Below are 27,090 nucleotides of genomic sequence, written 5' to 3' on the forward strand. Positions count from 1 at the left end.
GTGTATGGTCAGGATTACTCAGTAAGGTACTAAATGTATTCTTTCTGCCTGTACTGAGTAGTTACAAAATAATATGCCACACACATCAAGGAATGAATGTAAATGAAGAACACAAGTTTCGCTCTAACATGATTGTAGACTGTGGACAATATTCTACACTAAATGTATCCTCATCTAGATTCAGCTGCAAATACTCCATGTGTTTCTTCCATGAGGGCATATTATATACCTCCAGTCCCCACGAATCTGGTTCTTCTGCTTCACTACTTGCACCATCATCATAAGAGTGGTAATGTCAGTGCAAACAGAATTTTGTGCAAGGAACTGGATGTTCTATGGTTTTTGCCACTGAGAGTCAATCACAGTTATTTGTGCCTGTGGGTGCACACAGAGAACGCTGGTCAACCCACCAGTCAAGACGCAGCAGTAACCGTATGAAGAGAGGGCTGTGCACACGCTGGCTGCTCTGCACTCTTATCTCAAACAATCTTAAAGAAACTACTAGATAAAAAAATTAGTCTTTCAAATTTTATAGGCTCATTTGTTAGCTCCATTATGAAGCAGCTATCATTTAATTAACGGTCATACTTATTGTGACATTTCAAAATTAAGCTTGAATAGCTTGCAATGAAAAATAGGAGTCACTACGAGTTTATGTTTTGTGCATTTTACGTCACACATTGCTGGGTATGAAATGTGGCAAGTGTGAACTATTCATAACATCCATTGTATCTCATGAATAGTTCAAGATGTTGAAACGTGTTTTTGGCAAATCACAGCACTCCAAGAGGAGAGTATTTTGCCACATGGTTAACACGTAAAATTTTCTCATCTACCACAATATATAAGTAACTACAACTGCAATGTTCATATTCATCTAAAGTTTGGAACTTTCATTGCTTTCTTTATTGTGAAATTAACTATTCCTAACTGCATTACAATAAATCATAACTCCTAATCTTTTCTTGGTGATGTATCGTGTTCCCTTCAACTTAATTGCAAATCTCTGCACTTCAGTTTATGTCTTCAGTTCATTCAATTATAATTATCAACTGTATATGGTAATGCATTTCAAGTAATTTCCTCTTTCTCTGATTTTTACACTGTTCAAATTTCAGTTTCATGCAACATATTGTACATTATTTACATAATTTCATATATCTTTACTTAATTTTAGAGTAAACATTTTACACCAACAGACTTCTCATGCAAACAGATGTATTTACATTACTACAATTTTTACCTACATCTACTACAATTCATAATTGTTATGTTTATTTTGGGAAAAAAAGAGTAAGCTGTCCACCAACTGGAAGAAGAAGAAAGGGACAGCCCACTGACAACAATAGCAATAGAGGTGGAGATCTAGCTCACATTGGGTGAAGGATGTGGGAGGATGCTGAATGTGTCTTTTTCAAAGTAGCCTTCCTGACATTCACCTCAAGTTATTTCAGCAAACCATTGAAATCCTAAATCTGATTGGGCAGACAGGGATCTAAATTTCCATCTTGCTGAATATGAGTCCAATGTCTTACCACAGCACCACCTCACTTGGTCCCAATTTGAACGCCACTGTGCTTTAATTGGCATGGTCCTGTTCACTTGCCTTCCTCTAACCTAGAAGCTAACTTACTCATCCAGTTATGGGGGACACACAGTTTAACCTGACCTCTGAACCGTAGAGAAAAACTGACCAGGCACTGACACACAGATCTTTGGATATGTGGTCTGAAACTTATCCATCCGCATAAAACTACTATTTTTCAAATCATGCAAGTTCCATTCTTCAACAGCTTTCAATCAAAAGTTAAAAACAGTGTATGCCAGCCCACACCACTAGCTCATAAACCTTTTGAAAAATTTAGAAAATAATTCCCAACACACAGTCCATATCAATTCAGGCTGGCAAAGAAAAAAAATCTTACCTTCATAATCTCAGATATCACTGAGTTTAACATACATTAAAACACAAGTCAATGTAAGAAACCCTTTTTTTTATTTTTAAGTGCCAAACCCATTTTTTTCTTTTTATTTTGTTTTTGAACTGTTGATCAGTACTGTAAAGTACTATATTCCCTGAAAAAGAGAGTTTCCAATTTCCAATTTGACAGGTTTTATAAATGTCCGAAAATTGTGCCACACAACTAAACTATTTTTTATTACCACATTCTCACATATTGCTCTCATGAAATAAATATCAAGTTTTATTTGGCAAGATATTTTAATTATTAAAAATAAGTCGCATACACAACATTAAAATAAACTAGGAATAACCAAAATATATTTGGAAGTTGCAAAATATATAAGTTCCAAAGTATAGCACTTCCACGAACACCGCTGAGAGCTGAAATTAGCAATTCAATAAACTAAAAACATGATCAAATGCATAATTATTTTCATTTTATATTTCTGCAAAACACTGCAGACTGGAAGTGAGTGCTAGTGGTAGGGTTACTGCCTTGCAAATGGAAATCTACACCCAGCTGCTGGTCCATGTGGTATCATAAAGCTGAAAATGATCTCACTTAACTAAAAACTCATATCTGTAACCTATGCAAATACACTAGTCACTGTCATACACATGACATAAATATCCTACTTAATGGATTGTGAATCTGAGTATAAAGTTGCTTTTTCTGAGATTTTCTGGGACAAAATGAAATTTCTTCTTCCTGCTGTTTGAAGTTATGCAATGTAAGTTTGGTCATCGTTTGAGTTCACACATGTGTCTTCTGAATTTCTTTCACACTGTTAATTTGTTTAGATCATTCTTCTGCCTTCTGATATTAGAATTCTACAACTTTGGGCAATCAGATGAAGCTTGTTGATGTGAACAATTTTACCATACTTGTAAAATCCTTAGCATTCTGAACTGCAACTGTACTGAAGCTGGACATATGTTTTGTACCACAGTGTTTCAATGGGGCCTCTTACACCATCCCGTGACCAGTAACACTGTACACCCATTCCATTGGCACAAACAACTAAGTGAATCAGATAGTTGGTAATGATTTTTGAAATGATTAGGGGCACCATCTGAAATAACATTGATTTACTCTGCTTGTGATTGTAGCAACTGAAGAATTTTACATACAACCAACAATGTATGTGCTGAGTCATGTCCTTTGTCGTAACCTATAACTGCAACATTCGTGGTGGTTTTTAACTCTACATCACAGATCACTAATAACTTCATATGGCCAACCAAGGTGTCATAAGTCGTGTCTTTAATGACGTTCTTCAAAGTTAGCATGAAAAGGTCAAAATTTGCACAATATACAGATAAGCACAAATCTCTATGTTCATTTGTGGGACTATCCATTTATGAAGTAGTACATAAAATTTTGATCTTCCAATGTGGAATATCAAATGTTCCTTCTTTTACGCTGCAAAAAGTTCTTAAATGTGGATCATAAATCTTTTCACTTTCACCACATCTGCTCCTGTTACTACTACACTGATAGTGTCTTTTCTGTTGGCACTCTGTCGAGAACAGCCTGGCTTATTTCCCAGATAAAACAACTGCACAATTTGAAGATAAGCTTTATTTATAGGAAGGCTTTATAAGGGTTCAGTTTTCCACACCTTTTGCAGTTCTCACATTTCTTACTTTGTCCACCATGTACTTTGATGCAGCTGGAATGCAGTATGAAATGTTCTTCTTTGAAAAGAATACTGGGACAATTGTTAGAACTTGCACATTTTCAATGAAGGATGCACACAATTCAAATGCAGAATTGATATTTTACAAAAGTTTTGACAAATTTCTCAAGCTACTTTTGAAAATAATTTCCTCTGAAGAGGATTTTGTACTTTGAAGAAAGTGGTCAGTTTTGTTTTTGTGTAATTACACAGAGCTTCACTAAACTCATTGTGCATTCTTTATGGGTATACCTGATAACTTGCATAACTTAACCATGGTTTCTTAACAAGACTAACACCAACCACTACAGCTGCTTGATTAAGGGAATGGAACTCTTCCTCAGCAGATATAAAATCTACAAAAGTAGCATTTTGGGAGCCATCTTCTTCTTCACTTACTGTTATTGTTGATATGGTGTCTATCATTTCCAAAAAACTTCCTTTCAATATCTTGAACCATTTATGAAATGTAATGATTGTTATGACCGCACGGTTCCCCAAGTGCACAGATGGAACTGGTTGCACTGTGTGCTTCTATCTGCCAGATATAAAAACCACTATCTCAAGAATAAAATGAGGTTCCACTGTGCTCTCACTTTTAAATGAAATTTTGATATCTTATTTGCATTTCATACACAGTAATTTATGGGCTAAAATCTACCATACACAAAATCTACACAATGCATTATGCCTCTGCAAAGTCATAAAAAGTCATGCAATGTTTTATTCAATATAGCACAGTAACAACAACAAATAACGAAATGAAGTTCTGTCCTATATTGAAGGAAGATATCAGACTGTAAGCTGTGCAAAAATCAAATTTTTTGACCAAATCGTTTTTTTTTTTTTTTTTTTTTTTTTTTTAAAAATCTGAATGCTATCTCTCAGCACAGGCAGCAGCATTAAGGGAGCAATAACAGTGACAACAAAGCCACGCTCAGCACAGAATACAAATAGCACACCTGAAGCAGTTAAAGGGTTAATTTTTATCTTCACGTCCTTTTCTGCCTGCTATCCATACCAATCTTCTGTGGCATCACTATTGTTGGACGTCATCAGCCCATCAATGGTATCACAGCACATCAAAATAAATGGGCATCCGATCAGTGTTGCCCATATAGCCTACAACATCGTCTTTCCGTTTGCTTTGATGGATTATGTAAGGCTATTATACATGTAGTTTCTCATCAAATGCCTTGGGAAGTCACTGAGCTAGTCTTGTTCTTCATTGTAACATATGTCCCTCCCTCTTTATCAGCCTGATGCACCAGCCAGTACTTGATTTGAATTTCACGACGCATGCAGTTCAAAAATTACTCTTTATCTCCAGCATCTTCATGAAGATAATTTCCTGAGTAATCGAAAAGCGTTCACTGTGTTTCTCCTGCATGTACTGTACAACCTGATGTTGCAATTCATGAAATCTTCCCTGCTTCAGTCCCCAGAAAGTTTAGCGTGTAGAACTGGTATTCTTTAATTTATTCTTTATCTGGTGCAACCTACAAACATTTGCTTCTGTGACAGAAAATTTTCTTCCTCCTGTACAGTTTGTTGTATCGCCTGGAGGAACACACTGTAAAACACAGACTCTTAGATCCACATTTGTTAACAAAGTCACAGCTGTAATTTGCATCCATTGTCACTAACTACGATTTACAGTTCTTAAAGTGCGACAATATAATCAAACTGAATGACAGCAAACAATTGTCCTCTCAGTTCCCTACAGCAGAAATTGCACCACTTCAGATTAACATTGTAGCCAACGTGGAAAATCAACAGTGCTGTACAGCAATAGCAGCCTTAGTACCGTTGTTGACGCTCACGTTTCATTTGTTGTGCCACATTTCAGGTGTTGGGTGTGAACCTCTTTCATTACCGTTAGTTTGCCTCCCATAGAAATGTATACTATTGTTGAGTATTTATTCAATTTAAAAAAAAAATAGTTCTAATGGCTCTGAGCACTATGGGACTTAACATCTGAGGTCATCAGTCCCCTAGATCTTAGAACTACTTAAACCTAACTAACTTAAGGACACCACACACATCCATGCCCGAGGCAGGATTCGAACCTGGGACCCTGGGACCGTAGCAGTCGTGCGACTCCAGACTGAAGTGCCTAGAACCACTCGGCCAATGCGGCCGGCTCAGTTTTAAAAGTCAGTTCAATTCTAATAATATAGATTCAGGTGAAGTGCAGTTTAAACAAGGTAGATGGTCATAAAAAGACATGGAAAGTGGTATACATTTCCATGGTTGGCAGCACGATAAAATTTTCTGCCCACTTACCACTCCCCTCCCCACATTCAGTCTAGTTCTCGGCCAAGCTGATGTCTCTGTTCCCTCTCCAAACCTACCGAATTCTTCAAATTAAATCTGTGTGTCACCTCAATTGCCAAAGCTTCACCTGTAAATGTGATACAACTACTACATTAATCTATTACACAAGGTAACAACATTGACCTCAGCAGCAATAGCTTAATTTGCGAATGTAAGAGGGGACTGTATTTTTCAAATATGGAATTTGTGAAGAAATCTCATCTCATAACAGGGTAAACACCCTATATGAATATTAAACAAAATCCATTACACTCATCTTCCCTGAATATCGGAAACAGTTTGGTGACAAATTAATATACCTTATTTTTCATTCATAAAACACTAGCAGTTTGGAGAAAGTGGAAGATGTTTAAAATACATTATCTGGTGTAAAGTTCATACGAAGGACAACATCCATACATATTATAAAAATGTATGTATGTATGTGCCACACCTCCTCCTAAGCCCCACAAACGATTTCAACGAAATTTGGTACACATATTAGCTATGATCTGGAAAGAAATCCTGTGGGGGTAAGAACCATTAGTCTCATATTGGAATGAATGTGATAACATGGACAGAAAAGGGGGAGGAAGAGATGGCCATTCAGAAAGGGAGATGGAGGAGATAGACACGCAAAAAGAGGGATGAAGGAGATACACATGCAGAAAGAGGGATGGAGGAGATGGACACGCAGACAGATGGAAGAATAACATAGATAAAGGTAGCGGGAGGAAGAGATGGACAGAGAGAAGTGGAGGGGAAAATCGATAGAGAGACAGGATAGGAGATGGTCAGGGAGAGGGAAGAGGAGAAGATGGACAGAGAGAGGGGTAGAAGGAGATGGACAGAGAGTGAGGAGGTGGTGGTGGTGGGGTTGGCAGAGAGGGTCGGGGGGGGGGGGGGGGGGGGGAGGAGGAGGAGGAATGGAGTAAATGGAGTTTGGAACAAATACCTACCTAGGTAACACTGGGCACTCGGCTAGTGTTTTTGCGTATCAGACATTGAATATCATACAATATGAATCCATATGTGTTATAAAAATGAATTTACACATACGGTATAACCCCACTTTTAAGTTCCCAGAATTAACATTTTCTCGCCATTTATGACATTTTTTATTGGTATTGTCAAATTTCCTATGCCCACAATGTTAATCTGTACCTGATTTTACATCACCATATTTATAATTTTCGCACAATTTATCCGTTAAGAAAAAATGTTTGTGGAGAAAAAATGAACCGGTAAACATCTATAAGTCGGAAAAATTCATGCCATATTTCCCGCCGCTGCAAAGCTCTATTTGGAATAGTGGCTGATGTGAGTAACTAGGTTTGTTTGAATGAAGATATCGTGACCAATCACAACCATTTCCAAACTGTCTCTACTGTGCAAATGGAGTTTCGTGATTGTTGTGATCATTGTGACACCTTTGTCGAACCACATTTAGTGTGTTTCGGCGTATCGTCACTTGGGAGCACTAGTTAACACTGTCATTCATTTTTTGTTGCTCAAATGTTTTTAGTTTAAACACAGCACCGGTTATGTATTTTATTCACGATGAGAAAAACTTGTTTCGAGAATATATTCTCGTCGGCAAGTGCAGTATTTAAGTATGAATTTTTTGTGATGTTACACAATCAATCAATGTGAGTGGTAGTTCGTGTGGACTGTGCAATTTTCTACAAAACTGATGAGGCACAGTACCTGATAACCTCAAACAGATGACTACAGTGCAAGAGACACAGAATAACACATATTAAACACCATACAAAATACTTATTTACATATTTGCACATGATAACAAGGGAAAAAAATCTTGAAACACCTTGTGCTTAGCACGAAAAAATACGTAACTAGTGCAGTATTTCATTATTTAAACAATGAATGACAGCTGCAGGCTTTCAGAAACATTGATTATGACATGTGAAATTGAGTAAAATGTTCCTCCTTCCCAGACAGTTATCAGTTCCAGTTACTTGAAGTCCCTTGAAAAGTGTAAAAGAGGGGTTTCACTGTATATATGTATTCAACCAAACTTCGTGCACATATCACTTGCTGTCTGGAATGAATCACTGTTGGGGTAAGAACCATCTATCTCTGAAAGGGGTGGAGGGTAAAGTGTGATTTGCGGGGAGGGGAGAAGTGCAGCCCGTGCCCTGCAAATACCCATAATTTGTTCATCCAGTATTTGAGAATAGGAACAAACTTTACACATAATTTCAAACATTTATGAAATTATTTCTTACTGCCAAACTGTACAAAATGAGGAATATAAAAATGTTTTTTTACTTACTACATTTTTGCTGTTCATGCAGTAAAACTGCAGCACGAAGCATGACATTTTAATGTATTACTTATGTACTAATAACTGTATTTGCAGCAAATTTTGCAGACAGTATTCACCACTGAATTTACCAGCAAAATTATATCATTGTATGACACACAGTTCAGAAAAACTGCCGCATTACACAAGATGTTTTCATTTATTATTTCTTTACTACTAATTCTATTCACAACACATTTTGTAGACAGTATCCACATATGCTGCTGAATGTACTTGGAAAAATATATCATTGCATGACACATAGTTCAGGAGATATGATGTCATGAACAGTGAGATGTGTATAAAACTGCTGCATTATGCATGACATTGTAATTTAATACTACTTTACTACTAATTCTATTCATAAACACATTTCGCAGACACTATCCACATATACCACTGGTGCACCTGCCAAATTATATCATCGTATGAAACATACTTCAGGAGATACGACATCATAAACACTAAGCTGCGTGAAACTGAAACTGCAGGGCGAGATTTGTTATAGATACAGGTGAAACATGTGTACAAGCACGTGTGAAATATGTTAAATATGTTCGACATACGTGTATACTGGAGAAGCTATAGGCAAAAAGTTCATCCTAAATCCTTGGAATGCCTATTAGTTTCACATATAAGTTATGATTTAGAAGGAAATACTGTAGGGGGTAAGGACAGACAGAGAGTGGGAAAGGAGAGGTGAACAGAGTGAGGGGAGGGGGAATAGATAGAGTTGGAGGAGAGGAGGAGATGGACAGAGAGGGGGAGGGGGAGAGGAGTAAATAGTCAGAGGGAGGGGGACAGAGGAGATGGACTAATAGAAGATTGGAATAAATACATGCCCAGACACCTAACTGTGTGTTGTACGATGATATAATTGCACAGATACATTTAGTGTGTATTTGAATACTGTCTGCAAAATGTGTCATGCATATTGTTAGTAATAAAGAAGTAATAAATTAAAATGTCATGCCTGATGCAGCAGTTTTACTGCATGAATAACTAAAATGTAGTAAGCAATAAATATTTTCCGTTTAATCATTTTGTGGGAGTGGTCAGAGACAAAAAGTTTCATTAATGTTTGAAATTATGTGTGAAGTTTGTTGCAAGTCACTAAGTGCTTTTATTCTCAAATACTAAATATCGAAGGACTTGAAATTTTCCAGACCAATTTACTTCAGATATTTAAAAGATACCCCAATAACACACACACACACACACACACACACACACACACACACACACACACACACAGAGAGAGAGAGAGAGAGAGAGAGAGAGAGAGAGAGAGAGAGAGAGAGAGAGAGAGAAAGGGGGGGGGGGAGGGGGAAAGTTCTTAACCGATTTACTTAAAATTTTTACACAATACTCTAATAAATGTTTGGACACAATTAGGCTATATATTTTTTTAATACACACATCAAAAAAAGCTTGCATCACCTCAGTTGCAGGAGTTCTGGAACCTGTACCAAAAATTGGAATAGAGATCAACATAAACATCATTTCCGCCCTTTCTGATGGAATGATGAACTGATCGGCTGTCGGACCCCCTCCAAACAAACATTATCACTTTTCGCTGTACTATTTACAAAAACACATCAGTAATTTATTGATATTTCTGGTACAGTAGTCTAAACCAAACCTCACATAAACAAATAAGAAAAAAAGTTATTAGTATTACATGTATTCATAGTTGATATGTAACTAATAAAAAGGAATGTTCAAAATAGAAACTTTACCTCTGTGATTTGAATTCCTTCATAATGTCAAGAAAGTCATTGTAAACTTGTGGCTGATTACCAAACTTGAATTTGACTTGATCTAAGTACGATAATGCATCTTCAACTTTTAGTCGCTGAAACTGATGTGCTGTAGAGGTCACTGTGCTTGACACAACAGGTGATGCAGATGTGCTAAGGCAGCCATGTACCTAAATTCAAAATCTTTGTTGTAGAAACGAATCACAAAGCGTGAATTCACATTCTACTCAACTAGTTTCACATAAAGAACGTTCGTCTGAAAAATTATATTACAAGCACAGAGAAATATGATGATTATAATCAGCTGCAACTTCTGCACTAACAAAAGTAACACATTTAATGTTCTGCACAACAACTTGTATTACAATAAACTGATATAAACCACATACAAATTATAATAGTATCATTGATCCAAAAAGAAGGGTGAAAATGCACGTAAAAAAATCACCTCCATAGCATTCTTAGTTTGCCGCTGACTTGGCAAAATGCTATAACAACACAGGTATCAAAGAACTGTTTTGAAAACAATACAAATGGTTTAAAGACAAGCAGAAATTATTTTGAACATTATTAATGAAGTATCAATTAAAAACAAAATTTATTGTTTTGTTGTTGTATTTCAATGATGATGAAATATTTTAGAGGCAATATATTAGGAGTTACAATTAACAGATTTATCAAAACTTGGTCACTGATATAACTGCATGGGGAATTCAAAACATAAGTTACACATTATCATGGCAGGTCAAGTAACTTTTATTGAATGCTGCACTACACTTCAAACTGAAAGAGTTACATGACACTACTTTTCAACACAGTCACAAACTCTCTGTTAACAATGGTCAGAACATTCTAGCAATCATTCACTTTTTCAATGCAAGAAATCCACTCCTCAGTCACGGACCATTCAAGAAATGATGTGTGAAAGTCTTCATCATTGTAAATCTCTCTGTCTCCTGATCTAATAGAAAATTATTCATTAAGATATTTGATGAGAGGACAGCGCACAGAGTACTAATGTATTTTTAAAAATTGACATCAATAATTTGAGAGACTGATGATGACAGTGGAACATACTGATCTAATAATGATGACCTAAAATATTACCATTACAATGTCTCCAAAGACTCAATGGGATGGCTCCATGTGTTTGGCAACAGTGATTACTGATGGCCATATATACATACGTACATACATACCATATTTTATGGACTATAAGACACTTTTTTCTTTGAAAAATTACCTCCAAAATTGAGGTGTGTCTTACACTCAAAATTAACATAAAAATGTCCAGTGCTTGATTGAAAATTTCTACCAGTCTTAAACACGGTCATATATTCGATGCTGTGGGAGACCTATCTCTATCTGGCAACACCGTATTCAACTGACAGCAGCAGTGCACCGATGAGACGAACATGCATTGTGGGGATTCACAAGCTTGATAACACTGTCTCCCTCCCACCCCTCCACCACAAACCCAGAATACTGTCTAGCCTATGATGCATTATTGCAGTCTACAGTGAAAGTGAACTTGAATCCATAGTGATGTGTGCTACCAGTAACATAAAAATATTTCTGTTAATAGCTAGTTTTGTAATGGAAAAAAATAAAAGATATTCATATGATGTGAGCTGTAAACTGAAAGTAATAGCATATGCAGAAGAACATGGAAACAGAAATGGATTCAAGGACACCATCAAAATGGCTTTGGAATCAATACAAAAGTTATTCAGATACACATTTGTAACCTAGCTCTAAAGTTGAACTTAAGAGATTTTAAAGGTTGAGTCGGCTGGTGATACAGGTTTATGAAGTGTATTTAGCACACAAACCAAAACCAAACCCAAAATATCTCAAACTGGCACACGAGTATCAAGAGAAAATATCATCTTTCCATTGCTTTATTATCCAATATTGAAAGTAAATCAAGTGTGGAACTAAGGAAAATAATGAATATGGATGAAACTCCTCTGACATTTGATGTGCTGAGCAACAGAGCTGTTGCCATGAAAGGTGCTAAAACTGTAACTATAAAAACACGTGGACATGAAAGAATGCACTATACTGTTGTCCTTTCATGTTGTGCTGACAGTACTAAACTTCATCCAATGATCATTTTCAAGTGCAAAACAATGCCAAAACCTTCTGAAATACTAACAGATGGTTTTGTTCATGCACACAGCAAGGGTTGGATGGACAAGGCTGGTATGAAATAATGAATTAACAGTGTGTGGGAGCATAGGAAAGGGGCTTTATTGAAGAAGAGTTATCTTTTTGTGGTAGATCCGTTTAGTAAATATTTGAAAAATTCTTGAAGTAGAAGCTGAGACAGGTAAATACAGAGCTTTCTGTTATTCCAGGAGGACTTACTTCACAATTGCAATGTCTCGGTGTCTCAATAAATAAACAATTTAAAGCGTATATGACAGAGGAATGGAACAAATGGACAATGGACGAAACCCAACATGAATTCACACTGAAGGAAGTTTTAAAACAACCTACAATAAAATAAAATGTGTCAATAGATAAAGTAGTTGTGGTCTAGAGTGAGTAAAGATTTAACAATAATATCTTTCAATAAGTGTGGCATAAATAACACTATCAATGGCAGTGAAGCCTGTCTTGTATATGAAGAGGATAACAATGAGGATGAGGATGAGGATGAGGATGAGGAAGAAGAAGAATGTTCAGATGACAATTTTTTGTGATTTTAAAGGTCAGTTTGGTATTATAAACTAATATTTTTTTTAAACCTGGCTATGCAATCTAATGATAAAAACATTTTTTAAAAAGATTGCTGAAAAATTAAGGTGCGCCTCATAGTCCGTTAAAATACGGTAATGTTTGGCAGCTAAGTAATGCCTTAAAAACAATGGCACGAGCACAACCAAAGGTGACACTCCTCCTTCAATGTGGATTACAGAGTAAAGACAATAGTGATCTTTACATGTTTGTCTATGGAATAGCCTAACAGTCTGAGTTCATGGGTGCTTTTATCTCAACAACATTAGACAAACAACTTTAGAAGTATAACTTCAGTTTTTACACAGAAATAATCAAAGTAGAGTAATCTGCAGAGCACAAATGATGGCTGCACATGCTACTAACTTCATTCCAAAATACCCATTCAGCTCTTCTTACCGAACTGGTGGATAGTAATAAGGAAGAAACATTCAGTTCCTTAGCATGTGCCAGGCATTGTAAAAACCTTATCTCTGAAATCTGTTAGAACACTGTTAAATGTTCCAGTGACAATACATTATCTTGGGTTACTTTGTTACGCTAATAGATTTGCTATCAAATATTCATCCAATGACAAAGGCCTATCATTTGTTTTCAGCTTATGTATGGAGTTATACTGATTTTTTGTTTTGAAATCTGTGCAGTCTTTTCCAAATATGCAATGTAATTCTGTCTTGTGTGTTATACTTTTATCATTCAAAATGATTTAGAGAAGCTCTGTGTTGTTGCCATTGTTAATGGCTGGTGGTGCTACAAGAGGGCAACACTCTGCAAACAGCATCACTTGAAAAGCAGATATTTTGAGTAGTTTTGTTGCCTTTAGACAACAATGGTGGTTGGTTAGTGAAAGATTTAGTTTGAATGGGTAGGTTTCTTTGCATCAAAAGAACACAAAAATGTGATACTATCAGAGTCTTTCACAGTACTGACATGAAGGAAATAGGCACCAGTTTCCTGCAACACTAAAGAAACTCCACTTGTTGACTTCCTTTCTTAAGGTGTGACAGCAACATTACTGGGCATCCGGAAGTGCAGGAAGGGAAACTGGGGCATGATAGCACTGCTTTTCAACACCACTCATTAATGCAGACACTTTTAACAGATCAATTCAGTAACCAAGTATTTTAGCAGCCTTGTGTAACCTGCTAAGATTTTTTTTTTAGTAAAGACAACAGGTATGTAATATCTTGCACAACACTATGCACGGGTGGTACTGTATTGCACAAAAAGTTCTTTCCAGGAAGCCATCTGGAACCTCTGCAGCTTATACATGATACTGGACGATGAGGATGTGATCTTTTTTTTTTTTTTCAGTTGGCTCAATGGAGCAGTCAGAGTATTAGAGGATGTATGGGTATGGTACAGGAAATCCGTTTGCAGACCAGGATGGAAAAGGGGGAGGGTAATGCCTGTTTTTGAATCCCTGAAGCCCATATTACACAAGGCACCTACTGTGTACAACTCTGCAGCAGTGCCCAAGTGTACTTGTTTGGAACTGTACACTGGTTCACATTTACTGGTTCACATTTACTGATTACACGATACATACAGGATACTTGTGGCGCGAATCCTCACACGCACACTAGAAGGGAATAACGTATGAACTCAAAGGGGAATGTCTACTTGTACAATCATGAGGTTCCTATTTACTATATAAATGTTGTTCTCTTTTGTAGCTATCACAGAATTACAGTTCTGAGTTAAGAACTCAATTGTCTGTTTTATTTTATTACACTTGTTTGCACAACCACATATTTATCTAAAGTTACAGTTACACAGCATTTTGCAAACGGTTGGAGCTATTACCCGGCAGTGTCTGTAACTCCAAGTTTTAGTGCAGAACAACTATGATGACGATGACAAAGATGAATAGCCGGATGCCAACATGTTCGATCCTGGCTGGGAAGTAGGGGCGGAGGCTGGGACATTTATTCCCTGTTAATGAAGGAACTAAGGCAGGATTTTCAGAACTTCACCAGTATGGACCTGTTTTGTTTCAACAAATTGCTGTCACCAATACAGGAAGGAATTCGCTCAAGTGAGAAAGTAACATGGGAAGCAATTTCACTTAGTTGAGAGTAAAAATCAAATCACTTTTTTATACATTTTTGTGATTGGACTCTTTCACCAATTATGCCTGTTTCTGCTTCCTGACTTGCTGAAATAAAGCAAAATATGCACCCAAATTAAATGGGAATTTCTGTCGATTAAGGCACTATGTATACAAACTATAAACCACACACATTTAGTTGTGTGCATATTTACTGATAAATAAATGACTGCAGGTCATTAAGATCATATAAAACCTTTCCTTGCCACACGCCTTGATTAGGAAGTTCACTGCTTGTCCGGTCAAAGAATGCTTTAAAAGTAACAGCCTAATGCAAGAAAGTCTATGGGCAAAAAATAATGCTTTTGTTTAATTACTGCAATTATGAAAATTTACTCACTGAAAAATGCGCAAAATCTCTAAAATGAAAACCTGAAGTTAGCTGCTGGCCACAATGTCAATAACAACAAGAAACCATGAACAATAAGGAACAGAAAACATATTTTTGAGTAACCCACCCCCCCCCCCCCCCCTTTTCTGTGCAGGATTGCTCATCACTGCTGATGGGCCATCCACGAAGGATAGACTATACATGAGACACTTTTTAGTGTGGAAGGGATGGCAGCTACAAAAATGAAGGTTTTGATATGGACAGAGTTTTTATGGAGCCACCAGAATGGTGGAGGTCACCATCTAGGAAGGTGGAATGCTGCACTGATGTGAGCCAGGTGAGGTAGACGGGAGAAGGAGTGGAGGAATGACTATAGAGAGTGTCTCAGCCCTGGGCCCACATCATGATGATATCATCAATGAACATGGACTGAACAAGGGGTTTGTGACTTTGGGTGCCTAGGAAAGTTTTCTCTAGATAGCCCATAAACAGGATGGTATAGGGTAATGCCACATGGGTGCCTGTGTCTGTGCCACAGATTTGTTTGCATGTCTTCCCCTTAAAGGAAAAGTGGTTATGTGTAAGAATGCAGTTTGTCAGGTGTGTAAGGAATAATATGGTGGGTTTACAGTTGGCAGGATGTTGGAAGAGGAAGTGTTCAATAGTGGCTAGGCCATTTGCATGGGGAATATGAGTGTATAGGGAATTGGCATCATCAGTGATGAGTGGAGAGCCAGATGGTAATGGGATGGTGAAAGGTGAAAAATGGAGAAGGAAGTAGTATGTGTGTTTGATATGGCAAGTTAGGCTGCATGCAATTGGGTGGAGGTGTTGATCAACAAGAGCTAAGGTTCTTTCCTCAGGAGCACAGCAATTTGCTACAACTGGGCACCGAGGACAATCAGGTTTAGGGATTTTGGGAAGCATATAGAAGGGGACTTTGCAGAGGGTAGCTGGCGTGAGGAGAGACACAGATTTTTGGGAGATCTTCCAAGATGGATCTAAGGATTTGAGTACAGATTAATGGTTATGCTGGACTACTGAGACAGGGCTTATAGATAATTGTCAGATATGTTCTGTCAGCTAATTGTTGCAGTACATAACAACAGTGGTACAGCCTTGGTCTGCTGGGGTGGTGATTACATTGGAATCTGTCTAATGACTGTGGGTGACTGTTCTTTCCTCCATAACAATGTTCATGTTATTTGGAAAGGACATACAAAAAAGAGGCTCAGTTGGAGGTAGGAATTCCAGTAGTTGGTTAGGTGGGAGGGAGGAGGGGAGGGTCATTGTTGGACAGAGGCATGAACTGAGAGATGCAAGGTTTAATTTTGGATTTCAGTTGGCTGAGTGGAGGTGCTGATGGTTTAGAAAATGTTTACATTATAGGGATGGGGAGAAGGAGACTATGTTTCTGATGTGCCCAGCAGACTGAAGTTGGGTGTGGAGCTGGAGGTCTGGCCTTTGGATGTGAGCAACATTTCGGTAAGACTGAGATTCTGACAACAGTGTGACAGCTCAGAAATGTTCTGTCTTGTTTATGTACCTACGCTGACTTAACGCTTATATGGTAAACTGTTGCCTCAGATGAAATTCACATATTCAGGATGCTATGATCATTACGCAGTTATTTGCAGGCACTGCACAGTCTCCATGTCTTTGTACCAAATGCACATCACAAGATAAAGTTTCTTGTATTTTATGATTTTACATATCTTACAGACACAATATCTTCTGTCTCCTCTAGAAACCTCAACATATTATTTGAGATGAGATAATGTTCTCAGCATGGCTGTAGTACATCAGTGTTAGGTAGGGACTGATTCCATTATCATCACCCTTGCCTTTCTTCCTCCAAATCTTGTTGGCAAGTCTTACTTCAGTTCTATGTAACTTCCTCAACACCCCACCCCCACCCCCCTCTTTCCAAAACCAAAACAAAAAACACAATTTTGCTGCTTTCAGTAACTTCTTTCCCTGTTTTTGTTCTGAAGAATTGCAGAATGGACATGTGATCAGGATAGCAAGGCCTTCCTTAGGTACTATTTTATGAATTTCTATCATTTGTATTGTGTTTTGGTCTCCTGAAGGTACGTGCTTTCAAGACAATTTTTCTTTATGTGGAATAAAAAGAAAAAGAAATAAAACATTTCAGTATTTGATTTTCTTTTAGTCGTCTGAAAAAAAAAAAAAAAAAAAAAACTTCAGAGTGGTGGAATTTCTATCAGGTTCTACACAGAATATGTGGTTGAGTTACATCTCTTGTAATCATAATACACATTAAACAAAAAAACTGTGCCCAGTAGTTCGAAGGAAGTAAATATTGTACACATCTACAGAAAGAGTAGCAGAAGTGATGCACAAAACTAACATCCAATATCTTTGGCATCCAATATCTTTGACATCCATATGTTACAGAATCTTAGAACATAGTCTGAGCTCAGACATAATGAAGTATTTCGAGCAGTCTGATCTCCTCAATGCCAATCAGCATAGACTTGGTAAACACCATAATGCGAAACACAATTCCCACTTCTCTCACAAGACATCCTGAATGCCATAGCACAATGTAGTCAGATGGATCGTGTATTTACTGCCTTCCAAAAAGAATTTGATTCCACACCACAGCAACACTTATTAACAAAAGTATCAAATTATATTTGTGACTAGATTGAATATTTCTTGGTAGCAAGGAGGCAGCATGTTATCTTGAATGTAGAGTCAAACTGCCAAATAAACAACTGCATGCAGGATCCAGAGACATGTCCTCCAAGCCTTGCTTTTAAAGTTGTATATTAATGGTGTGGTAGACAATATTTATAGAAACCTTAACCTTTACACAAATGATGCTGTTATGTACAACGAAGTACTGTCTGATAAAAGCTGCACAAATATTCAGTCACATCTTGATAAGATTGCAAAGTGGTGCTCAGAATTGTAAAATTTTGCATTTCAGAAATAGCAAAACAATAGTAGTCTATTACTACAATAACAATAACTCACAATGGGAATTGGTCACCTCATACAAATATCTGTGTGTAACAAACTGTAGAGAAATGAAATTGAATGATCACACAGGCTTCGTTGTAGGTAAAGCAGGTAGCAGGCTTTGATTCATTTGTAGGATACTGGGAAAATGCTATCAGTCTACAAAGGAGATTGCTTAAAAAACACCCATGTGACTCATTATAGAATACTCCTCAAGTGTGTGGGACTCATTCGAAACAGGACTAAAATGGAATACTGAACAAATACGAGGAAGTGCAGCACAAATAGTCACAGGTTCCTTTGACCCATGGGAGAGCATTATGGAGATGCTGAAAAACTTTAACTGGCACACGTTTGATGGTAAGATGTCAACTATTCCACTAAAAGCCTACTTACAAAGTTTCAAGAACCAGCAGTAAGCAGCATTAAGTGAGGACTCTATGAATATACCATAAACCCCTATATATCATTCCCATATGGACCACAAATTCAAGATTAGATTTATTACAGTGGGCACAGAAGCATTTAAGCAATCATTCTATCCACATTAGCATGCAAATGGGATGGAAAGAAGCATTAATGAGTGGTACAATGGGAAATATCCTCTGCTATGCACTTAACAGTGGTCTACATAGTATACAATTAAATCTAGATCAGCGATTCCCAAAGTGGTCTATATTAAACCCCAGGGGCCAATTTCAACCTGGAAGGAGTCCATGACAGTGGAAAAAAAGGGCAGGGGTGGGGTGGGGTGCATTATATGTAAATGGGGGCCTCGAGAGTGAGACCCATTTAGGCAGGTTGCAGCCGAAATGAGGGGATGGAGCAACTTTTTTCTCTCTCCTGTTCACAACATTATTAATTCTTTTTGTAGTTCCCCTTGCCCCTCTCTGAGGAATGGAAAGAATATGTGGCACCATCCGTGATGGATGAGGAACTGCTTCATTAGTTGTCACTCTTCAAGAGATTTATTACTTTGCAACACAGCATAACAATCACTCTGCAATGGCTGCATATGCACAGTTCTATGTTACACTGTTGAAGTTGGCTGTGGCCAGACACAAAACATGAAGACAACTGACCTCTGCTAATACAGAACTAGGGACCCCTCGTTCATCTCAAGTTTTGTTTTTGTAGTTCCTTTGATTGCATAGAGATTTTCTGACCATGAACTGATGTTGATAGGGTTAATTCTGATTCATATGTGTTATTATATTTGCCTAAATAGTTTAATTTTTGTCTACAGAAAAGTGATACTAAACATGGCCAAACCTAAAATGAAATGTAGGAAGTACATTGCCGATTATTTGAAGATGGGATTCATTATTCCACCATTGTCCAACAAACAATTACGTATGTGCCTTATACGTAACAAAGTGTTAAGCAATGACACTATGAAACCATCCAAGCTGGAGGATCATTCGAGAAGGTGTCACCCTCATAAAACAGACAGATATTCCAACTACTTTCAAATGCTTAAGGAAAAACTTGAAATCATGTTTGCTTCAAATTCACAAAGAGATTACAATGGTTTGCGGGCATCTTCAAATATCCTGTTACTTATAGCAAAAATCCGGAAAACCACATACAATTAATTTTGCCAGCCATTTAAGAGGTTTTAAAAACCTGTTCAACACAAATGTGCTTATAATGTACCCAAAAGAATTCCTTTGAGCAACAACACAGTTCAAAGATGTATTGATGAACTGAGTTGTGGTACTGAAAGCATGTTTTGTAGTTATCTGCATGTGACGCATTTCTCCACACAAATGGACGAGTCAACTTTACCTGGTAATGAAGCGTCATTACTGGCATATGTTCGCTTTGTTATGAGCCAAGAAATTCATGAAGAACTGCTCTTCACGAGAACTGTGACAACAGACACTAAAGATGAATCAATATTTAATGTTCAGAAAGATTATGTCAAGGGAAAAGTGATCCCTATATTAAACATAATATCAGCAGCAACAGCAGCAGCGAATGCAGCACCTGCCATGTTTGAGTGCTACCGTGGATTTATATGCCATTTAATATAATATATGCCTGAGGTGTTTGCAGTACATTGCATCATCCGTCAGCAACATTTAGTTGCTAAAAAATCTGAGTGCTAGGTTTCACCAATCTCTTCAATTTTTCATTAACAGAGTGAACAAAACTTGAAGCAACACATTGAACTCTAGGTTATTTGCACAGTTACATGAAGAAAATGACGAGAACTGTGATCAATTACTCCTTCATACTGAAATATATTGGCTGTCAGATGTCTATGTTTGACAAGTTTTTTCTCAATTTTTGAGACCGTTTTAGAGTTATTTCATGTTAAAGATCTAAGTTCAAAAGAAAATTTAATCAAGCAGAAACCAGACACTGCTTATTTAACAGATTTGTTTGTTAAATTTAATTAATCTTGAAATTAAATGTGACACTCTAAATCTGATGAAAACATAGTCCATCATTTCAGCTTTTCTTGCCAGAATGAAACTAATAAAGGAAAATATGGGAAGGTGTAAATTTTCCCGGTTTCCCAATTCATCACGAACTGCCAGGATGATGAAGGTTCAATCTACTTCCAACATTTAATGTCCTTTACACAGATTGTGAAACTAGGTTTGAGGATATTTTGACTATGCACATATCACAGTGGATTATTAATCTATATAGTGGTGTTGAAGAAACTTTACACTTCTCCAGTTAAACCTATCAAAGTGAGCATCACTGTAACAGCTGCCAAACACTCATTTGAAGTTGATCAATTTGTAAAAATGAAATGTATGAAAGGCAGAGGATCAACACAAAACACAAAAGTATTGGCATGTGATCTATGGAACAAAAACGTTTGAGGACCTCTGATCTACATGAAGATTTTCATCAACAATTGTCATATATAACTTCATCTTTTTCAGATAATTTCCTCATGGTATGGTAGTTTTCCTATGTGGTAGCCTAAGTATACAAGAAAAACATCCAGAAATCAAACAGAAATTTATTCTTCCTTTCTTCACTTTTCTCCTCTCGTCCAGTTCATGTTTTCTTTTACATATTTGATCATTTCACAAATATCAGGCTGAGTTATGACTGATTCAAGTCTTCCTTGTGTCAATTACCTTCATCAACATACCCACTCCTTTCTCCTTCAGATATCTAGAAAAACTAATTCTGCTTCTGAAACTTTGTATTTATGACCTCACATAAAAATTTATGTTTTTCAGAAGCTTATGTCAATCATAAATTTAAACTCCTCGTGTGTTACAAGTTAATACCTGGAATTTTACGCCACGAAAGATGTAGATATTGTCAGACTTTTTGGAAAAAGATCACAAACATGTTTTCAGCAGAGTCATGTATCAATGCATAAGCATAACAAAAAATCTAAGTGTCAGAACATGAAGATTCCAGAATAGAATTTGGCATACCATCATCCTGAGGAAGACCAAACATTAATAAAAGCAATTCTACGGCAGTTAATTCTCAGTATTTCATACTACATCATCATGTTCAAACTCATACCTTCACTGCTGTTGACACACAGCTTCCTGGAATGTTAGCACTATATGATGTGGAAGAATACTGAATGTTTCCCGTCAGATTTTCATTACGCTCAGTAGCCTTTGGTGGACCTGATGTATATGAAGAAACAGCACCATTTCCTGTGAAAACAATGCTGCGTGACACTATGTACCACAACCATTAATGTTATATACAGTTACCTTCTCACAGAAAATAGAAAGTATATTAGGAAAGTTTTTACTTTACATCACTAAAATTTGAGTTAAAGTACCAATCTCTATTTGTTGTTTTTTGTACACAGTACTTTCTAGTGCACATTATTGCAGACAGCACACACTATTCAGAAAGATAGAAAACTAAAGACAAATAAGCCATACATGTATTAAACTATGATGATTATTTCAAATGTGTCAATGCATGTACACAAAAAATCTTAACTTCCAGCAACATAACAGAGTATACCAAAATAATAAATGTGGTAGATACAGAGACAAGTCTTGTATCTCACTATATATTCACTATAAAGAAGAATTTATAACTGATCAGTAGGTGGTGACAGTTGTAGTGGTCTAATCTCTTCTAGCTTTCTTGCTTTTATTCATTCTAATTTTTGTCTTCCTCAAACATTTCAGGCAAATGTCAGGATGGTTCCTTTGGCAAGGCCACAGCTGACCACCTGTCCTATCCTCATTAAAACATCATATATTCTGCGTGTCTCTATGTTTGAGCTATGTATTTTCATATTAGTATGATAATAAACCCTATATCATTATCAAATGATACCTGGAGGAATAAATGAACAAATACAAATCAGTGAAGAATATCCCTCTGTCAACTACGAGACTGTAATGAAATCAGATTGACAATATCTGTAACAGGAACATTCCAAAATCAGAAGCCAAAAAAATAGGGAAGTACAAAGGCTGTGCAAAAAACAGAAATGGTTATACAACAAAAATATGTGCAACAACACTACTATTCATATTCAGCAAGAAGGGAATGGTGACAAATCATTAATACTGGAAGAGGCAGCAATCATTAGCGGAAATACTGAGGGTGCAGGTAAGAGTAAACCACTAAAGAACAAAATTAGCAATGTTAGTCATTCTTGTACGTCAATGGAAATTTTTGGTAGTGACTTTTATCTTTTAGTATGACGTCAATTAGATGGTCCAATACCATAGCATTAATGTTATGGTTAAATGTGGACCACCAAAAATATACTGACTGAGACAACTAAACAATTATGTTGTTTTCCTGATAAGCTACACTGTAGAATAAAAATGTAAGAAACATTGTAAGGTCAATTTTCAAGATACCTTTCACTGGCTCTAAGGCTGTTTTTCAGTTGTAGAAGGTACCGAAGCTGTGTACACCACTGTGCACATGGTGACACACTATCCAAAAACTAAGACGACACAGGTTTTACATTTATGTAATTTTTTGTCAATAACAATGGAATAAAATCGGTTAATGGTGATGATCAGCAAAAAAAAAAAAAAAAAAAAATATCTTTTTACAGTTCCTTCCTGTTTACAACAGATGCATATTTCAATATCTTTATTTTATGAGCTTTTTGCACAGTACCTACAGTTAACAGATGCTATTAGTAACAATTGTTACTGCAATAATGTAATGCAGCCTTGTGATCATGACAGCATTACATTGTTACAATAACATCAGTGGCTAGTGGGAGGCGATATTATAGAGACTCTGAAAATAACTCTGAGATATTACTTGCACATGTCAGTTGTTTTCGATGGAAATCTGTACTGTTAGATATGGTACTCAAGCACTACGTGGAAATAGAAGTTTAACTATATCCATGTGTCACATGTCTTGAGGAATTTTCCACAGGAGTAAAACAGAACAATTATATTTCATTAGAACAGCAAAATTTAGCATTTAACGATAATCTTAGAATGCCAGAATGTGTGAAAATTATTGTTATTTTGGAGACATTACTTTGCATGTTGGAAATGTGGTGGAAGCAGCGCAAGTGTTGAGGGGCCCAGACACATGTCGTCGGAGTCTTCTCCTTTGGGACAGAGCTGGAGTGTGAACTTGAACTCAAAATGGAATAAAGCAATGCTTGTCTATAAACTGTGATTTTTATTTGGCCCAACCAACTGCATATATTAAACAACTCATACTATAATGTTAAGACTGGCAAAGAATTGAGAAATAGTATCATCTCCTAGAGCGCTAGCAAGTAAACTACAACTCTGCCAAGATTTCCATAGTGACCAGGGCCAATTAGCCTTATAAAATGGGATATCATCCGGAATGTCTGAATCACAGCAGACGACCTGAAGGCACTGTTGTGAAGCAGGGAAAAGGGCTTTAATAATGATTTGGCACTTCAACAGAAGATCAGCAGCAGACAAAGCAGCAGGAACCGCGAGGGCTGCGGCAGTCTCTTGTCAATAGCAGCAAAGTGTACATAATGTTCAAAATAGTATGCAAGTTCAATATGTGCAATTAAAAACCCAAGGGAACAAAGGAATGAGCAATTTAAAAAAGTTAAGAGTAGCAGGAGTGAAATAAAAAGCGAGATTGAGTCTGTGGAGGACTGATTAAATAAGGGGTTGTCAGAAATGGAAGGCAAGCTAAGATTAGAAATAGAAATGAACAGGAATTTGTCAACTTAAATGCTGAAATAAGCGAGGAAATTGTTAAGCTGGATGAAGAATCCACAGCTGAAAATTCCAAAGTGAATGAAAGGATGAAAGGGGAATTGGAAAGGAGTCGTGCTGGTATAATGAACAACGTTAGTGATTTAGATAGTAAAGTGAGTAAATTAAAAGTTGATGTCAGTACTGTGATATCAAAGAAAATTGAAAACAGAGGCAAAGGTTGCTATGATGGAACATCGAAATTAAAGTATCCTATTGTGGGACAGTGAACACAGAAAAGAAGAAGGGGCTCAGGTAGCATTTAACAATGGAAGTTTATTTTTACAAGGAAGCAGACTAGAAAACAAGAAAATAGATTCTCAATGAAAGGAATGTAAGAGATTGTTCTGATCTACGAGATGAATTGTCATTCTTTGAATATAGCTCCAGGAAGGTGCCATAGAAAGCACACAGTCTGTCACCAAAGGTTACACTGATGTTGATGCTAATATAGAGGTTGAAATAAATGATACAGTGAAACTGAGTGTAATATAGATGTTAGTGGTGTAACGACAATATTGTAAAAAAGATGGATCACTATTCAACACATAGTGGAGATGCTGAGTCACACACATATACAACAAAAAGACTGGTAAATAAGTTAAGCTTTTGGCCAAAAGACCCAGTCTGTCCTCGGCAGTCAGACACAGTAGTGTTCTCTCTCTCTCTCTCTCTCTCTCTCTCTCTCTCTCTCTCTCTCTCTCTGTGTGTGTGTGTGTGTGTGTGTGTGTGTGTGTGTGTGTGTGTGCGCGTGCGTGCGTGCGTGCGCGCGCGCGCTGTTGTCCAACCCAGAAGAAGGCATTTTGGCCAAGAGCTTAATTTGTTTAGCAGTCTTTTTCTTGTGCCTGTCTGTGACTCAGCATCTCCACTATATGGTGAGTAGCAATATGTTCTTTTCACAATGTCATCATCATTCCATCCTGGATTTTTTTACTGTTATTGGTATAACTTTCTTCATGCACTGAAGATAAAGTTTATAGTGGAAAGGAGACACTAGCAGATGTATTTAATGCAAATGGTGCTTTAGAGATAGCAGTCAGTAAGGATATGAGTGAAAATTGTAAAATTCCTTTTTCTTGGTCTAGATGAAATTAGTGTGGCATTTATAAATGTAGCCAGCAGTTTAGAACCACGAGAACAGAATTGACAGCCAGAGATACTAAAGCACAGCAGAGAAAAAATTCATTGTGTGGAAAATGAAATATGGAACTATTGGCAACTACTGAGAAACCTTTTGATGAAACTGATCTGCTAGACAGTAATGTTTTTCAGTATGTCAGTACAGCAGTGGATACAAGCAGTAAAGATGTAATCATGGATGGGAAGTGCACTGAATTAAAATTTAATGTTGTTGCTGGAAGTAGCAATAGGAATAGGTAAATTTCAGTATTACAATTGTGGAGGGTGTTATACATGAATTTGAAAGCATTGACATTGATCTGCAGGATGTTTCTTTTGCAAGTAATAGCGTGGTAAAATTACAATTAAAAATTGAACTAAGTGTAGGGGAGGGGGTGGCTCAGATTGAAGCACTTCTGGATTCAAGCAGTGAGATTAGTGCAATCTCTGAAATGTTTTATGAAAATCTGAAATCTATCACACAGGTTGTGGAATTACCAGTCATTGGAATATGGATTAGAGGTGCAACTAACAGGTAAAAAATCATGTTAGGACACAGGCTGCGTTTTAAGATACATGATACAGAGTTTTGTCACAACTGTATGGTTATACCTGAGCTCTGTATGAATTTTATTATGGAAATGAATTGGATAAATGATGCAGGAGCTGTGCGAGATTGCAAAAGAAAGCAATCAAAATGAGAAGAAATTGGGGCTAGTTTAGTCACATACTGTAACAAGGCATTGACTGGGAAAATGATGATAGCATCACTTTTAGTGACTAAAAAGATAACAAGAAAATAGTGAACACACTTTTAGTGACTAAAAAGATAACAAGAAAATAGTGAACAGTGGTGGAAAGCTATAGAGATTTCAAGAAGACAATGTCAGAAATTCAACACAAAATTGATACTACAGAAGGGTAAGTGAGAGACAAAGGGAGGAGCTACATGATCTGCTGTGTGAATATAATGATGTCTTTTCTGATGTGCCAGGAAGGGTGAAACACTTAGAATTTGTTATAAATAATAAGCCACTTGAACCATTCATAAGGAGACAACACCATATAGCTACTGCAATAAGGAAGGCAGCTGAAACTGAACTGGAAAGACTGCTGCAAATAGGAATAATAGAGAGAAGCAGTAGTCAATACAACAATCCACTAGTTGTTGTTAAGAAGAGGGATAAATCGGTTATACTCGTGTTGGATTCGAGAAAGCTGAATACCACAATTTGTAGGGAAACTGACCATCCAGAAAATATGGATGTTCTGCTCTATCAATTTCACCATGCTGAAATAACATCAAGTGCTGATCTGACATCGTGTTTCTGGAAAATTCTCCAAGCCAAGAAGAAATGGTAGTCTACTCCTTTCTTGTATGGGAGCAGATGCTACCAATTTAAAGTAGTTTCATTTGGCCTGAACATTTCTGTTGCAATTTTTATAAAAGTGTTAGGTTATGTTTTATGTATGGAACTTACCAGCAAGCTAACAGTCTATGGTGATGATATATTGATGGCACTGTTGACTGGGAAAGACACTGCCATTTACCAAGGAAGGGCAAGTGCTCTTAG

At 36.9% G+C, this 27,090-nt stretch overlaps 1 protein-coding gene across 1 annotated transcript in view; it reads right to left on the reverse strand.

Moving 5' to 3' along the window:
• The window catches only part of LOC126183926 (paired amphipathic helix protein Sin3b-like), a 280,872-nt gene that overhangs the window by 198,605 nt on the left and 55,177 nt on the right, over positions 1–27,090 (reverse strand). Inside the window, exons 3-4 of the mRNA XM_049926273.1 lie at positions 21,723–21,862; positions 10,024–10,214 (exon numbers count right to left, since the gene is read on the reverse strand). Coding sequence (XP_049782230.1) covers positions 10,024–10,214; positions 21,723–21,862 — 331 coding nt within the window. The remainder of the gene's footprint in view (positions 1–10,023; positions 10,215–21,722; positions 21,863–27,090) is intronic.

The sequence above is a fragment of the Schistocerca cancellata genome, chromosome 4 (assembly GCF_023864275.1).
Source record: "Schistocerca cancellata isolate TAMUIC-IGC-003103 chromosome 4, iqSchCanc2.1, whole genome shotgun sequence".
Lineage (NCBI taxonomy): Eukaryota > Metazoa > Arthropoda > Insecta > Orthoptera > Acrididae > Schistocerca > Schistocerca cancellata.